The 18,446-nt window shown below is 41.4% G+C and overlaps 1 protein-coding gene across 2 annotated transcripts in view; it reads right to left on the reverse strand.

Moving 5' to 3' along the window:
• Positions 1-7,429: 7,429 nt before the first annotated feature.
• Positions 7,430-18,446, reverse strand: part of pif1 (PIF1 5'-to-3' DNA helicase homolog (S. cerevisiae)) — a 46,833-nt gene continuing 35,816 nt past the window's right edge. For both annotated transcript variants that reach the window (XM_069938956.1, XM_069938957.1), the window contains exons 11-13: positions 17,153-17,298; positions 8,474-8,665; positions 7,430-7,642 (exon numbers count right to left, since the gene is read on the reverse strand). In XM_069938956.1, the coding sequence (XP_069795057.1) occupies positions 7,574-7,642; positions 8,474-8,665; positions 17,153-17,298 (407 nt within the window). In that variant the 3' untranslated portion in view covers positions 7,430-7,573. The remainder of the gene's footprint in view (positions 7,643-8,473; positions 8,666-17,152; positions 17,299-18,446) is intronic.

Genomic DNA, 18,446 nt, shown 5'->3' on the forward strand with positions numbered 1-18,446 from the left:
AAATACTGTGAAATCCTGCCCATAGTTAAAAGCGTTTGTTCACCCTCCAGGTGTGAGAGCTTTTATTCGCACTACAATTCCATAAACGATGGAAGTGCTACTCAAGCCAGGAATGGTGCTGATAGACCCTCTGTCCCCCATCGCAGCTGAGGAGTACACATACTGGCTAGACTGCTTCCAGGCCTACCTGAAAACAAACAGATGTCTTCCACACCGACGAACTCAGGAGATCTGCATTCGTTTCGAGGGTAGGAACAAATAGGAATGCAGTCAACAGGGACTGCACTACATATAGCGCTGCCATCAAAGCGTTGAAAGCTGGGTACCTGAAGTTGCAAAACGACTCGCTCTACATTGCCAACAGCCAGGAGAGACCATCAACCTGCTCGATCTGTGGACGCTTGCCAAGAAGTGCAGGTACAAAGCAGATATTGCCCATGTTCACAAGAAGAACAGATCCGGGACACTCTAATCGTGGGAGTCTGCTCAAGGTACATGAGGCAGCGACTGTTCAAGTCAGGAAAGAAGAACCTGGCTAGCCACGTTGAACTGGCCAAATCATTGGAACAGACCATGCTCAAGAACGATGACCTTGAAGACAGCAAGCTTGCTCACCCAGGTAATCCAAGGAGTGGCTGTTCCAACTACCCCAGCCCTAACGGCTGCCACTTCCCGTGCTAAGGAGAACTCCCGTGCTAGGGAGTGCTTTTTCTGCAGCAAGAGCCAGCATCACTGATCTCATTACCCAGCTAAAGACTCGGTGTGTTCCAGTTGTGGCAAGAAAGAGCATTGGGCGAGGGTTTGTCGCGCGAGGGGAAGCCCGGTGAAGTCCCCGGCCTGCACCACTCCCGGACCTGATTCCATCCCCAAGCCATTTGCCCGAATTCACTCAAGCCCACTTGCTGCACAACATGCTGACGGAAGGTGGCAGTGACGAAACAGCACGAAAAGGCTCGGTGGCCGTCTTGCTATGACCCAAATTCAACTCAGCACCATCATCGTCAAAGAAGGAAGGAGGGCGGCCATCATGCTGCATCACAAGGTCAAAACCATCTTACCATGCAGGGCAACCCAAGACGGTGGGGGCCACTCAGGTGATAGTATGGAGTCTCTGAGGTCCTAGCCTTGATGGTCCTAGATCAGGATAGACCTCACCAGCTCAGCAACTCCATAGTGACTGTGAAGGTAAACAGACATTCCACTAAATACCTAACCAACACAGTCTCTACTGAAAGCTTCATAGACTCACGGACCGTGCAAGAGTACAACCTAAAGATGTATCCTTTCAATTATCGCATATTCCTTGGATCCCGTTCACATTCTACACATATTTAACAACATTGTGTTTGAAAGGGAAGAATTCTGTAAATTCCGCCTATATATACTTGATGAATTGTGTGTTCCGGTGTCACCTTAAAAGCGTGTCCTTGGAATATTCTGGTTCCTTCCCACCTGTAACAGTTAGGAACAGAGAACCCACATGTAGCCTTGCAACACTAAATATTGACCCCCCCCCCCCCACCCACCTCTCTTCCCAAATCTGTCCTCAGACTGCAAACCTATTGCTACTAAGACCAGGAGGTAAAGCACAGCAGACCGAGAATTTCATAAAGTCTGAGACACAATGACTGCTCGACGAAGGTATCATTGAACCTAGCACCAGCCCATGGAGAGTGCAAGTAGTAGTGGTAAAAGGGGAAAATAAGTCCAGGCAAGAAATTGACTATAGCCAAACTCTTAATCATAGACACACTCCTGGACGCGTACCCCCTCCCTAAAATTTCAGACATTGTGAATGATATTGCACAATATTGGATCTATTCAACCATCGGCCTGAAAGCTGCTTATCACCAGCTGCCAATCCATTCCGAAGACCATCCATATATGGCATTTGAGGCTAACGCTTGTCTTTATTAAATCCAGAGGATCCCTTTCAGTATTACTAATGGGGTTTCTATCTTCCAGATGCAGATGGACAGAATGGTGGATGAGTATAGGTTGAAGGCTACCTTCCCCTACCTTGATAATGTCACGAGTGGGCATACCTTGGAAGAACATGACACCAAGCTACAGAGTTTTCTCCACACGGCAAAAGCCCAGAACATTGCTTACAACTCTGACAAGTGCACGTCCAGGACTAAACGTCAGGCTATCGTTGGCTACATGGTGGAGAATGGCATCATTCCAATAGGATGCACCCCCTGTTCGAGTTCCCCATTCCAAGGACCACAAAAATTTTGAGGAGATGCCTGGGGTTTTTCTCATATTACGCTCAGTGGATCCCTCAATACTCTAACAATGTTCACTCTCTCTTAAAACCACTAATTTCCCTCTCTCGGCTGAAGGCCAAATGGCTGTTAACTACCTCCGGAATCACATTGCGAAAGCTACCATGCACACTGTGGATGAGAATGTGCCTTTCCAAGAGGAAAGCGACACTTTGGATATAGCCCTGGCCGCTACCCTCAACCAGGTGGCAGGCTGGTTGCATTTTTTTCTTGGACATTACAAGGCCACGAGCTCAAAAACCCACCTGTGTAAAAGAAGGCTCAAGCCATTGTAAAAGCCGAGGCACTGGAGACACTATCTGGCTAATCAGCACTCAGTCGCATTCATGTTTAATAATGTCAAGGGGGCAAAATAAAAGATGACAAGATTGCTAGGTGGAGGATTGAGCTCTCCACCTACAATTATTGCATGGCCTATCGGCTAGGAGCTATTAATGACTCTCCAGATGGCTTATCCAGAGGAAGCTGTGCCTCTGTACACACCAGCCTACTTGGTCTCTGCATAATGAGCTCTGCCATCCAGGGGTAACCCACATGGCTCATTTTGTCAAGGGTGCAATCTGCCCTACTCCATGGAAGATGTTAGGGAAATGACCAGGTCTTGCCAGGTCTGTGCGAAGTGCAAGCCACACTTCTACCACCCCACAAAAGCGCACCTGATCAAGTTATCCAGGCCCTCCGAATGGCTCAGTGTTGATTTTAAGGGACCTCTCCCCTCCACGAATGGGAACACCTTCTTCCTCTTTGTCATTGATGAGTACTCCCGCTTTCCATTCGTCATTCCATGTCCAGACACGTCCACTTTGTCAGTCATAAAGGCCCTAGATTCTATTTTTGCCCTGTTCAGGTATCTCAGCTATATTCATAGCGACCAGGGCTCAGCCTTTATGAGTGACGAGCTACATCACTGTAGCTGGTGAAGGGCATCACATCCAGCAGGACTACCAGCTACAACCCCCAGGGTAACAGGCAGGTTGAAAAGGAGAGTGCCACAGTCTGGAAGGCTGTCAAATTGGCCCTGAACTCAAAAAACTTTCCAGATTCACGCTGGCAGTAAGTCCTCCCTATGGTGCTCCATTCCATCCGGTCGCTACTATGTACCGCGACCAATGATACTCCTCACGAGCTCCTATTCAATTTCGCAAGAAGGTCGACATCAGGAACGGCACTTCCAACCTGCCTGGCTCACCCCTCCTGGTCCAGTCCTTCTCAGGAAGCACATGAAGAGAAGCAAGACTGACCCCTGGTAGAAAGGATGTTGTGAGATCTAAATAAGATAATTTCTCATCTTGCATCACTTATACGCCAATCCCACATACACCTATATGGAGTACCCAGATGGCAGGGAGGACAACGTCTCCATCAGGGACTTGGCATCTGCCAGAATGGAGGGTCCGTTGCCTCAAGTGCTCTGCAAGCGAAGGAGCTCATTCTCGCCACCCCGAGTCAGGGCCTCAGGGGATCTGGTTCAGGAGGAAAGTGCATCCACCTCCACCATTGAACCAAAGACCCAGCCTGCCTCTTCTCCCTCATAAGGGGACCAGGAGACCCAAGGAGTCCATGGCCCCCAGTGCTAAGGTACTCCACCAGGATCTCTAGACCTCCGGACTGCTTAAATCTGTAGATTTGTAAATAACTGAACATTTTTCAACTTCTTTTCTGAACCCATGTTCTCTGTCTTCATTCACAGACCCTAAATTCTACAGGAAGGGGTAAATGCAGTGAACTGGGATTCACTGATAGTGTGTTGTGCTGATGGCTGGCTCCACCCCCATCTGCTCACGTATAATCCTGGTTTCCTGCCTAAACCCAGAACCCTTCCGAAGACTAATGTGAAACCCTACCCATAGTTATAAGCTAACAAAACCGTTTGTTCTCCCTCCAGTTGTGAGAGCTTTTATTTGCACTACACTAATTGCACCACCAATTATGTGAGAATGCTTAAGGAATATGTAATGTTCAGAACAGGAATGGGGCAGAAATAGGTGGCTATGGGAGAGAGCATACGCTTCTTCAGGTAATCCAGTAGAGATCCAAAGGCAGTTTGCTAGATGCATGCTAAACTGCATCTCAACCTTATTATTGGTTTAACTCACAAATTCTAGCACATAATTCAAAATACTTCCATTCTTTTATATCTTGTGTTTAGACAGATTTTTTTTCCTGACCAGCAGAGGACAGATTATTTCTAAAGTATTTACTGTAGGAGGGGAAAAGAAAATTATACAGCTTAAATACTGTCCTGAAACCTAAAATCAAAACATTTTATAAGATTAGGGTACATTCAAACAAATAACATTTAAGAATTTCACACATCTTTTGTCACTTCTGCTAAGCCAATTTTCCAATTTGCAAGAACTTTAAAGTTTAGATTGGAGGCTTTAGAGATAATAAATTTGTAAGTTTTATGTTCTCAGATTTAAAAAAAAAAATCATTTTTATAATTAATGAATAGAATGTATGCACTGGAAAAGCCTGTATTTACTATCTATTTCCAATAAACTTTGAGAAGGTATTGGGTTGGCTTAAGAAGGCAGTTCTTAAGTGCTGCAAGATGCAAAATTATCTTATTTAGATCTCACAACATCAACAAAACTTTATGTTTTCAAGACTGTGTAACCTGACTGAAGAATTGGTGCTTCTTCTGCCTCTAGATAGTAACGGTCACAAGCTTGTGAGAAACCATTGACGAAACTTTGAAATTATTGTATAAATTATCCAACCAGAATACTGCTGTATGTGTACCCTGCCATGGTTCACTGACGGTGGAAAGGTAGTATGTCAGAAAGGGATTTATTCAGTCTTCAACATGTCCTTATAACTACAATGTTTGTGTATCGAGTTCAGTTTCTGGGCAACAAGGAGTTTCTGGGAATCTGCTGAAGGTAATAACCTAAATGTCACATGGAAGTGCTTGGAGTCTCTTGTACTCAACAACATTTGTAAAACACATGATAGGCACTGATATCTAATGACCTGACAAAATTTGGTTCCTTTGAAGGTGGAATAGAACAGAGAACGTGCAATTTGTACCATAAACAATCCATCATTAATTTCTAGAAATCCAATTTTCTTTATTACAAGCAGAATTTAAAATTCTAATGCTTCTCCTACTTGATTTGCAGAAAGCCATTTAAAAATTGTTCAGTCTTCAATTGCTAAGATGCTGAACCCTGCCAGTAAGTGAAGAGTAGGATTCGTCCAGTCCCAATCCCTGATGTCCACAAGTTCCCCAAAAGTAGATGCAGGAAGCAGAGGTTGTTAAAATGAGAAGAACAACCATGAATGAGACAAAATACTCATTATTTTTATTTTGTAAATAATCAAAAGAATGATTCAAATATACTAATGGTATCAAACTTTTTCTTTCCACTCACATACTACCTTGAATAATCCCTATGCCATGGGTGTTCTGTGATTAGTAACTGGAGTGGTGGATTAACCATTAGGATGATTAGGCTGAAGCCTTGGGGCCTGAAGGGTAAAGGGGCCTGAGGTTCCCAAGATATTTCAGTACTTAACCTTTGTCTATATTATTTTCATTACAAATACTATTTTGTTACGTAAATTTAGCTTCAAACATATGAATTATATCCATATAACAATTACAGTACGGATATTAGTTTTAGGAACTTGCTTCATACTGGCAACCATTGCATACAAATGAGGTTTCTCGGAGTCCTTCCCTCACACTCTCTCTCTCTCTCAGTCTGTCACTGTGTACCTCGTCCTAGTCACAGTCATAGCACATGATCCAATTATCAAAATCAGCGTTGTAAACTCTAGCAGTCAATGCCACTCCGCTGGCACTGCCTGTGCTTCTGCAGCCACCATTGCAAGCCCAGTCAATAAGGTGGCTTCTCAGTCATCACCCAGCGGTGCCTACCAGAGTGCCACTACCAGAATGCCACTAACTACCTCCAGGTGCTCTGGGCAAGCAGCTTTAATTCAATCCCCCCCCCATCCACCTTCCCACCAAACTACTGGATTTTTAACGTCCAATTCAGTCGGAGAGATGTTAAAATCTAATAGTTTGTAAAAGTGCGCACGAATCGGAGGTCTGCCTCCTGAACTGATTCAATTAACCCTGGACAGCTGGCCACTGCCACTGCCACAGGAGCAGAGTAACCAAGTGACCACTTTAATTATTTATCCTGTTTAAAAATAAATTATGAATGACACAACAGTTTCTGAAAATTGAACCCAGAGTGTGCAATCGTCGCTGTAAATGGTTGAAAAGCAGGGCGGCTGGCTGGTACAAGCAGGGGGTGTTGTGCAGCAGAGAGCTGAACAGAGACTAGACACACTGCCCCAAATGCAGCCCTGTGTCAGAGTTTGGTGATGAAATCCCTGACAGTGGCTGACACCAGCCCAACCCCTTCCCTCCTCATGCACCCCTTTCCACCAGGCTATTACCACCTAGCCCATCAATTATACCATCAGTAAGCACAGCGCACACACGCACATCCAGAGCACATACCCGGCAGATAAATTTAGAATATGAGGGGAGGGTATCACCCGGGGGTGGGGGGGGCTGTGGGGAAGGTCAGTGGGGGCCTTACTAGAGCTCAGTGTTAAGGGCCTGGGTGGTAGTTAATTTCTGACTGAGTAAGGGATAACTTAAGGTGGTATTAGTGGAAAGAAAAAGGTTGAGAACCACTGTTTTAAATCATACCTAATTGACTTGTTATGTGCACAGTTTCATAACTCCAAAGGAAATGGGCCAATGACAATTTTTCTCAACCAAAATATTTCAGTAACAATTAGGTCCAGAGCAGTGGTTCTCAACCTTCTCTTCCCTCTCACATACCACCTTAAGCAATCCCTTACTAATTACAGAGCACCTTTGGCATAGGGATTGCTTAAGGTGGTATGTGAGTGTAAAGAAAAAGTTTGAAAACCACTGAATTATAGAGAAAACAATAGTAAATAAGGCAAGCCATTTGTCTACCTAGTCTAAAGCTTTAGAACTATAACCCTGCAAAACATCAACGGTGGAATGGGAGAGAGAAATAATGTCAGATAGAAAAGGAACTTTTCCTTTTCATGTGGGAAAATATTTTAATTACCAGACATCTTAATTATTTTATTAAATAGAGGGTTGTTTATGTGATCCTAAAGGAGAAGGATATTGCGCAGAATTGAAAAGTCAATTTAAGTTTCTATTTCCAAGACAACTGGTTGACATTTCATCTAAGTATCAATTCACAAATATTAAGATAAAACAGACAAATTTCAAATAAGTTGCAATGACAATAAAGTATGCAACAATGGGTAAGAGGTCTTCAAAGAGAAATTCTGCTGTCTTTCTTGTTTTCCTTATCTTCTATTTCAACATAGCCATCCAATGAGGACTGAAACAAAAGATCAGTGGAGTGAATGTTTAAATATCTTGGAACACAATTAATTACACAGGAACTTTAAAAATTCAACACTGCAGCAATAAGTGAGTGGGTAAAAATGCTGGTAGGTTCTGACAAACCTAGTTTCCTATTTCTGTAGATCTTCCAGAAAGTATCAAACCTCTGCTAAATGATAAATCGTATTCAAGCAGTTTCTATACATCACTACGTTATTAGAAACACATTGACAGCTGATTTAGGCCAAATGTCTCACTGCTAAACATTTTTAACATTAAATCGAAGTCCAATAATAAATGTTCTAACCATTTCAAATCTTCATTAAAATAGTTGTGTTGCAGAATCATGAATAAAGATGCAAGAACTAATACATTTCCGTTATTGCAGTTCATTCTTGAACTGATAATTGCATGTGGAAATTTTAATCCTCTTGATTGATGGATAGATGACCAGTATCAATTGAAATAGAACTATTTCCATTACTCACTCCCATTGCACCAATATCTTTAAGGGTAGGAGTTAACATTTTCTGGGAATTCAGCTCATCGTCCCTTGCTGTTTGACATGTTGCTCGTTTTTTCAAATTAAAATCAGACCCATAGTTTCAGAGAACAAATTCTGTGCTGAATTATGCTCGGGTCCCATGGAAAATTGATAAATTGTAAATTAATACATTGCCTAAATTGGGCCTTGTGAATATCAGAGCCATTTCTCTCCACCCCCTTTACAAGTAGGCTGCTGTTTCTACAATAAAATAACCAATTCCAACATATGCAGTCAAGACTTGAAATAACACCACTCCCCCTCCCCATCTTTCACACACACCTGCATCGTCATCCGTTCTTTTTTTAATCTGTTGTAGAAGCGCAAGACATCATGGTTGGCATGGACTATTTTGCTGTCAAAGTCCATCACTCGGAGACCTTCTAAGCTACGTGCACGAGAGAGAGCTACATACGCCTGGCCACTTTCAAATACTCGTGACAATGAAATTTCAACGCAGTCTAATGTCATACCCTGATAATAGGAAGAAAGAGAAGAATAAATGCAAGTTACAGTCAATTCAGCTTCTATGGAGACCAACACATATAGCTTCAAACAACCAAACACACAACATCCTCAAAATTATACAAATATGAACATTAGGAATGTCAAACAGACTACCAATTTCCCATCAATCATTTGCTGAACTGCATTAAGGCACTGCAATTTGGAAGCAGCGGCTTCAGATTTCAAAATCGATCTTTTAAATTCTGTTATGAATTTTATAGAATGATATAACATTACAGCTCAGAAAAACTGGTCTGTGCCAACCAATACAACTAGCTAGTCCTACTGACCTGCTCTCATTCTATAACCTTCCAGATCCCTCCCATCCATGTATTTATCAAATTTATTTGTATAACTCAAGACTGAATCTGCATTTACATCAGATGGCAGCTCATTCCACACTCCCACCACTCTCTGAATGAAAAACTTTCCCCTTATACTTCTCCTTCTTGTATTTATCTCCCCCAATCTAAGTGGAAACATCCTACTCATATCTACTCTGTGTATACCCTTCATAATCTTATAAACCTCCATCAAGTTTCCCCCTCATCCTTCCTCATTCCAAGGAGTATAGTCCTAACCTGTTTAGTTTTTTTCCCAGTAACTCAACTCCTGGAGACCTGGCAAATTTTAGTAAATCTTCTCTGCACTCTTTCAATTTTATTGATATCTTTCCTGCTGCTGGGTGACCAGAACTGCACACAATATTCTAAATGTGGTCTCACCAATGACTTGATTAACTTCAACCTAACATTCCAACTTCTATACTCAATACTTTGATTTATAAAGGCCAAAATGCCAAAAGCTTTCTTTACAACCCTGTCCACCTGCAATGCCACCTTCAGGAAACAATGTATTTCTCCTCCGCACTCCTCAATGGTCCACCATTTACTGTGTATGTCCTACCCTGGTTCACTCTTCCAAAGGGCAACACCTAACACTTATCTGCATTAAATTCCATCAGCCATTTAGTGGCCCAATTTCCAAGCTGGTCCAGCTTTGAAAATATTTCTCACAGTCCACGACCCCTCCCATCTTTGTATCATCAGGAAACTTGCTGATCCAATTCACTATGTTATCTAGGTCATTTATATAAATAATAAACAATAATGGTTCCAACACAGATGCCAAAGTCACTCCACTTGACATAGAGCTCCAGTCTGAGAAGCAACCATCCAACACCACCCTGTTTGAAACCAATTTGCAACCTCACTATATATACCTAGTGTCCTAACTTTCTGAACCAACTTCTCTTGTAGAACCTTGTCAAAGGACTTACTAAAGTTAATATAGACAACATCCATAGCCTTTCGCTCATTAACCTTCTTGGTAACTTCCTCAAAAAAACTCTACAAGAGTTGTTAAACATGACCTACATGCACAAATCCATGCTGACTGTCCTTAATCAGCTGATGATGGTCCAAATAACTATAATCCTATCTCTCATGAATCCTTTTTAAACAGTGGGACAACATGAGCCACCCTCCAATCCTCTGGCATCTCCCCTGTGACTAAAGATATTTTGAATCTATCTGCCAGAGGCCCAGCAATTTCAGCATGTCTCCCTCCAGCTGTAGGAGAATATATTTGGTTCAGGGGATTTGTCTACCTTTATTTGTTGCAAGGCAACAAGCCCCTCCTCCTTCTCAATCTCCATATGTTCCACCACACTATTTGTTTCCCTTCCATCCTTATTCACTATGCCAGTTTCCTGCATAAATACCAATCCAAAAAAAAATGTTTAAGAACTCCCCCATTTCATGAGGCTCCACACATAGTTGACCACTCTGATTTTCTAGGGGTTCAATTTTGTCCCTTATTATTCTTTTACTTTTAATATACTTGAAGAAATCCTTTGGATTTTCCTTCACATTATCTGCCAAAGCACCTTCATGTCTTCCTTTTGCTTTCCTAATTTCCTTCTTAAGCATTCTCTTACATTTTCTATACTCTGCAAGTAGCTCAGTTCCTCCTTGTTGTCTTACCCACATATATATCCCCTCCTTTTCTTAACCAATTCTCCACTTATTCTAAATAAGTGCTTTTCTGCAGTTATTAGAAACAAACTAGAGAAATTTATTTCATTCTTACATTTTCCAATTCTACACATGAAACACAGCAGTATTATTTTAAAATAATTCTATACACTAGATGCAAGTTTTACTGCTAAAAGCCCAGAAGGACTACCAAAAAGAGCCAAAATGAAGAGATATGAGGAAGTGGTTTGAGATTTGTTGTTAAGCTCCTCAAGTTCCAAATTAGCTCCCAAGGCATTCGCAAATCATAACCCATCAAAAAATAATTGGATAATTAACAGGATGCAGATATTGCCAAGATGCCATGGGAAAAGCAAACTGAAATGAAATTTTTGTTTAAAATCTTTAATTTTTATAAAATTTTACCAGTGAAAATTATATTATTCAACATTTTAAAATCAGAGTCAAAGCACAGAAACAGGTTTTTAGCCTCCTGCGTTCATGACAAACATCAAGTGCCCACCTACACAAATCCCATTCACCCACTTGGTCTATGATTTTTCTGCTTTGAAAATTCGAAAGCTCATCAGGATGCTTCATAAACGTTGAGAGTTCCTGACTCCATCACACCCTTGAATTTCATCTGTCTCTGGATGAAAAAGAATTCTTCAAATTTCTACATAACTATCAACAGTGTCCTTTTACTCTTGCCATTCCTTAACTCAACCTACAGTGATCCAAATCTTCTGATCCTGTCATCTCTAACGATTTAACACTACCCTGATCCTCCTCCTACTTTCATTTTAAACCTACACACTCTTGTTTCAAACTCTTCAATAATGGGGAAAGGTTTCTTATTATCTACCCTGTCTATGGCCCTCATAAATACAATCAGGTCCTCATCTCCTCCATTAAAAAAAACAATTTTTCCATTCTCCCCTCCTTATTGAAATGTCTTCATCCCTGCCAGCACCTTCAGCAAAGCATTAATACCACATTATAGGAAGAACATTAACAACAGTACTTTTTAACTCCAAATTCTACAGAGTAAAGTCTGATATGATGCAAGTTAAATGAATGTTCAAGAGTGCACGTGATAATTAGGTTAAAATTAAAATAATTTTACAGTTCAAGTGTCTCAATTGTAATAGTCTTGCCATAGAACTGGAAAGTTCAGGCCCTGCAGTGGAGAATCTTCCACAATAAGACACAACTGAAATAAATTTGAAATGAAAATAATAAATATGTTAGAGATTAAATTATTACAATTAAAAAACCTACCTGATCCGTGCAGGCATAATGATTAAAACTATCAAGCACGATTCCAAGATTCATTCTCTCAACATCAATTTAAAGATAACATAGGAGCAGAAATAAGCTATTCGGCCCATGACTGGATGGTAGGGTAGACTCGAATTTCATCAAACCTGCCTCATCATTTAATCATCAGCTGATTAATTTTTCACTCAGCACCTCTGCCTGGCCTTGTCATCATAACCTTTGATGCCCTGGTTAATCAAGAACCTATCAATCGCTGCCTTAAATACATCCAATGACCCGGCCTCCACAACCGTCTGTGGCAACAAATTCCACATATTCATCACCCTCTGACGAAAGCAATTGCTCTGCATCTCTAAGTTGATGTCCTTCATTCCTGAAGTTGCTGCCTCTTGCCATAGACTGTCTTAATATGAGGAAACAACGTTTCTACTTCTTCTTTGTCCATGCTTTTCAAATTCAATGTTTCAGAGATTTCCCCCCTCATGCTCCGAAATTCTGAGGAAAGACCAAAAGCCGTTAAAAATTCCTCATATGATAACCCTTTTTCATTCCTGGAATCCTGTGAATCTTCTCTGAACTCTCTCTAATGTCAGCACATGTCATCTTAAATGAGGAGCCCAAAATTGCAAGTGAGATCTCATCAGTATCTCACGAAGTCTTAACATCACATACCTCCTCAATTGAAGTGAACGCCAGTATTACAATTGCCTTCTTCACCACTGACTCAACCTGCAAATTTATCGTCATAGAATCCTGCATCTGGAAATTTTTAATTTACTCCCCATTTAGGAAATAAATCTGCCTGTTTATTTCTTCTACCAAAGTGCATTTCCAACACAGCATTTAATTCCTCACTTCTTTGCCCATTCGCCAAGTCCTCCTGTTTCCTCAACACCAGCTGCTCCTCCACCAATCTTCAAATCATCTGTAAACTTGGTCACGAAGTGATATATAAAGAAGTGGCCCTAACACTGACCTCTGTGAATACCACTAGCAAAACTGGGAACTAACCAGAATCTGATCCCTGCATTCAGACACACTGTTTCCTGCCCATCAGCTATTGTTCTACCCACACTGCATGTTTCCTGTTATACCTTGTAAAGTAGCCTCGTGTGGTCCCTTGTCAAATGACCTCTGAAAATCCAAATACACATAATTCCCTGCCTCTCCCTTATCTAGCCTGGTTATCACTTCTTCAAAGAATTCCCACAGTTTTGTCAAGCAAGATTTCACCTCAAGGAAACCATGCTGGCTTTGGCCTAACTTGTCATGTGCCCCCAAATATCCCATCACCTCATCCTTGACAATAAACTCCAACATCATTCAATCACTGACATCAGGCCAACGAGTCTACAGTATCTTTTCTGCTACCCTCCCCCCCTCCCCTTCCTTCTTGAATAGTGAAGTAACATTTGGGATTTTCCAGTCCTCTGGAACCATGCCAATTCAATGCTTCCACAATCTATACAGCTACTTCCTTCTGTACTGGAAGGTACAATACATCTGGTCCTTAGACCATTAAGCTTTCTGAGCACTTTCTCCCTTATAATAGTAACTGCACTCACTTCCCTTCCCCAATACCCTTGGATATCTGACACATTGCTAATGTCTACCACAGTGAAGAATGATGCAAAATACTCATTTAACTCTTCTACCATCTCCTTGTCTCCCATTATTATTTCTCTAGTGTCATTTTCTAGTGGTCCTATATCCACTGTCACCTCTCTTTTATTCTTTATATTCTAAAAGCTTTTAGTATCCTCTATTATTTGCTACCTACTTTCACAATTCATCTTTTCCCTCATGAGTTTTTAGTTACCTTCTGCAAGTTTTCAAAAACTTCCCACTAATTTTCAATTCCTTGTATGCCCCCTCTCTTGTTTTTTGCATTGGCTTTTATTTCCCTGGTCAGCCACAGTGGTGACATTTTTTTTAATTTCTGTCTCCTCCCTGCTGGTGCCACCTTCAAATTCACCTTGGCCATTTCTTCTCATGTAACTATAATTCACTTTATTCCACAAAAATACTGACACTTCTGACTTTAGTTTTGTGACAGATTATGTTATATTTTATATTGTAGATACATTTTAAAGGAGATAAATTGTGGCAGGTTTTTTTTTTTTTTTTTTTTAAAAGTGTGGGTCACATATAAATACTTCAAAACAGATCTCATTTAAAATGCCAGAGCTCTGCTCAAACCAGACAGTTCAAGCTCCAGGTGCCTTTGCACAAACTTTGAAGATTGCCCACAAGGACTTTACATGTAGGTGTTAATTGGACATGCTGTATTATTATTTTGGAAAGAAACAGATGAACAACTCAGAAGATTAGGTCCAGAGCTGCAGTCTGACTGAGTGCAGTTGGCTATTCTAAGAGGGTCATGTGGTTTTCTCGGAGAGAGAGAGAGAGAGAGAGAGAATTCTGTTCTACAGTTCAGCAGCAGCTGGGACTGGAACAGGACAAGCTGGCAAGCTTGTGGAAAAACCGCCATTTGGAAGACAGGTTGTGAGTTCTTAGTTCAGCCGAGTCAAAGCCCTTGAGGTCCATACAAGAGGAGATGGCTGGCTGCATAATGTTTCACTTGAAATGGAGAAAAAGAAAGGAACTCTGTGGTGACCTGAAAGAAAGAGGTTATTATCTGGAAAACCCTGATGGGGCAAGTTTCTTTAGCAAGACACTGAAATGGCTGATTGGAAGGGATCAGTTGTGGGGTTCAATGAGCAACAAATTTCCCTCTGAAAACCGACAAGAACCTTTCCTGAGCAGTAACCATTTACCTTACAAGCAGCAAAGCCTGGTGAAATTCATAAATGTTGAATTCTGTGCACAGTATAAGGATTGCCTGATACCAGTGAACTTGGAGGAGTGAGAATTGAGATTGGATTATGAATCAAAGAACTTTTCTGAACTTACACGCACATTATCTACATGTCGGCTTAGAATTAGAAGGGGTTTAAGTTAGGTTGTTAATAGTCATATGTTAAAGTTTGATCCCATTTTCATGTTTAAAGATAATTAAAAGCAACTTTTGTTTAAGTAACCATTTGTCTTGGTGAATATCTATTGCTGATGGGTTCTGGGGTCCTCTGGGCTCGTAACATTTGGGGCCTCATCTTTTCAGATGGAAAATTGGAGTTTTGAGATTTTAAACTTTTGTAGTTAATTGGTTTTTCCAAGCTAATTTAAAGCTTGTCTGTGTGTGTAAAACAGCAGCAATGGATGTTAGTACAATCTAATAAAACAATATAAAATATAACAATCTGTCACAGTTTCTCCTCATTAAAACTCAATATGAACTCATTCATATTGTGATCACTGCCCCACAGGGGTTCCTTTACTCTAATCACCTCTGGTGCATTACACAACACCCAATCCAGTACAACCAATCCTGTAGCAGCCTCATCAACAAGCTGCTCTATATAAAAAAAAATCTCGTAATCATTCTGCAAATTCTCTCTCTTCAGATCCAGTCTCAACCTGATTTTCCCAATCTACTTGCAAGTTAAAATTCCCCATGACTATGATAACATTGAACTTCTGACAAGCCTTTTCAATCTGTTGTTGCAATTTGTTGTCCACATCCTAGCCACTTTTTGGAGGTCTTATAACTACTAAAAGTATGCTTTAACCCTCTATTTCATAACTCAACCTACAATTATCCAAATCTTCTATCCAATGTCACCTCTTAATATTATTCCTAACTACTTACCTGCCTATCCTTTCGATACACTGTGTACACTTGGACAATCAGCTCCCAATGACATCCATCCTTTAGCCACAACTCCACATCACAGGGCACAACATCATATCTGCCATTATGTACCTGTACAACAAGGTCATCCACATATGTTGTGTGCCTTCAGCCCTGTACATGTTACTTTTTTTCTGACTGTCTCCATTGCATTGCAATTCATCTCATTGGCTGCACTTTTGCCCCATCTGCAGGTCCTTCAACACAAACTCCCAACCAACTGTCTTTACTTGTGTGCCAACCACCTTTTCCTCTGACTCTTCACTTTGTTTCATAACCACTTGCAAATGTAGTTTAAAAAAAACAACTTTAGCAATCCTCTTTGGAAGAGTATAGATTCCCATCCAGATCAGGTGCAACCCATCCCACTTATACAGGCCACGCCTTCCCCAGAAAAGGTTCCAATGATCCAAGAATTTGAAACCCTGCCCCCGAACTTGTTTGTGTGCACTGTCTTCTAGTTCTGACCTTCCCTTGCTCAGGGCACCAAGAATAATCCAGAAATTGCCAACTTGGAAGTCCTCCTCTTCAGCCTCCTTCCCAAATCCCTAAACTGACTTTGGAGGCCCTCGACCCCACTCCTGCTTATGCCATTAATAACAATAAGTACAATTTCAGACTGCACGTACTCCTTGTCAAGAATAGTCTGCACTCGCTCAGAAACATCCTGGACCTGAGTACTTGGGGAGGCACACACTATCCTGGCGCCTCTTTTGCAGCTGGAGAAGTCTCCTGTCTGTTCCCCTGACTATTGAATCCCCTATGACTATCACTCTGCCTGACTTCACCCTTCCCTTCGGAGGCTCAGAGGTGACCACATTGCTTTTGGTTTGGCTGCTGCTTTGCCCAGTTAGGTTCTCCCCCTCAACCGTATCCAAAGGGGTATGCTTGCTGCTGAGGGGAATGGCCACAGGGTGACCCTGCACTGACTTCTTTCTTCCCTTACCTCTTTTGGTGTTCACCCATCTACTAGCTGAATCCTACACTCTAGGTGTACCCAACCTGCTCAAAAGTCTTATCTATGACTTGCTCAGACTTCCAGATCATCCTTAGTTCATCCAACTCCTTAATATGGACTTTCAGGAGCTGGATTGGCTTCACTTCCCACAGGTCTCGTCATCAGGGAAACCATCAGATTCCATGAATCCCCACATCCTACAGGAGGAACATGCCTCTGTCATATCTGTCACACACCTGCACTGCACTACAGGCAACCAAATCAGCAATAACCAAAGGAAAAACCCTTCTTACCGCTTTCTTTGGCCTCAGCCTCTTCTCATGTAGGCCTCTTGAGCCAAAACCTCAACTCCCCACTCTAACTCTGGCCCACTCACACAACGGGCACTCTCCTTATACTTAACTGTCCCGCTCTCACACACTTTTGCTTCAACTTCCATTTATTGGAAAATCCAGACCAATGATCATAAATCAAATTAGATTACATACCTGGCTCTTGTGAATTGAAATGGCCCAGGCTAACTTCAGAGGCAGCTGCTGTCTGGTCACATAGGTCCCACCTGAGGCTTTAACCAACCATTTTTCTGGCTTTATTGTTTCTGTTACACCACACATAAAATGGACATTGGGCATTGCTAACAGAGAATTAAAAAAATAAATTAGACTATATCAAGATGGATAACCACATGTTGCACATTCAATACCAAGACCAAAAATGTACAATGATGCACTTGTAAGAACACTCGTAAAGGTTCCATTATTTTCTCGTAATACTACATTTAGAATGTAACATACATGAAATTCTTTAACTTTTGTCTACTGTAAGGCAGACAGAGAGTCGCCACTTGGTGCAGCGCCCCTCAACAGAAACCTGCAGAGCACCTGATGTTCCTAGCCGGTCTTCCCTCCAAGAACTGACCAGCCCTGAGCCTAATTAGCTTCTGAGATCAGACAATCTCAGGCATATACAGGCTATTAGGCTTCTGCATGTGGTAGAGGAAACATGAAATGGGTTCTACCGTCACAAATTATTTCCATAAAACTAATCAATTCCTCCTCTGTTGCCTGGAAACAGGGAACCTGCTTCCAATATCAACTAGCTGAGTAAGATTACAGACCTGGTTCTATTCTACTCTGTCCAGTTATGCTTGGATATTACCTACTGGGTTCCCTTCTAATACCTGATCAGTATAAACATTATTAAGCATGCTTGATTTCCAGATTTACTTTTCATTAACAATTTAAATTAAAACACTGTAACAAAAAAAAAAAGACCTAACTCACAATGTAACCTTGTGCCCTTTCGCACCACATTCTGGTGAATTATTTTGAAGCTGTAAACTCAAATCTGCTGACTGCCCCAGTCATGGACAAAGTATCAAATGATGAGATGGAGCACAGAATTAAGATTGAAAGTCGAGTGGCATGATGCCAAGATAACAATCGCAATGTCAACAAAATGAAGGAAATTATCATAGATTTTAGAAGAGGGCACATAAACGACACTGAAGTAGAAAGGATAGATAGCTTCAAGTACTTGACAGCAAACATTTCCAGCGATCTGACACAAACCATATGGGCATGACAATCTAGAAATCACGCCAGCATCACTATGTTCTTAGAAGACTAAGGAGATTCTTCATGCCCCTCAACTTCTACCAAGTATACAAAATGCATCTACACCACCCCCCCCACTCCCACCCACTGGCTAAGGAAGACAACCAACATAGTGAATGACCTGTCACATCTTGGACACACTCTTCTCCCTCCTCACATTGAGTAA

The sequence above is a fragment of the Narcine bancroftii genome, chromosome 5 (assembly GCF_036971445.1).
Source record: "Narcine bancroftii isolate sNarBan1 chromosome 5, sNarBan1.hap1, whole genome shotgun sequence".
In the NCBI taxonomy this organism is placed as follows: domain Eukaryota; kingdom Metazoa; phylum Chordata; class Chondrichthyes; order Torpediniformes; family Narcinidae; genus Narcine; species Narcine bancroftii.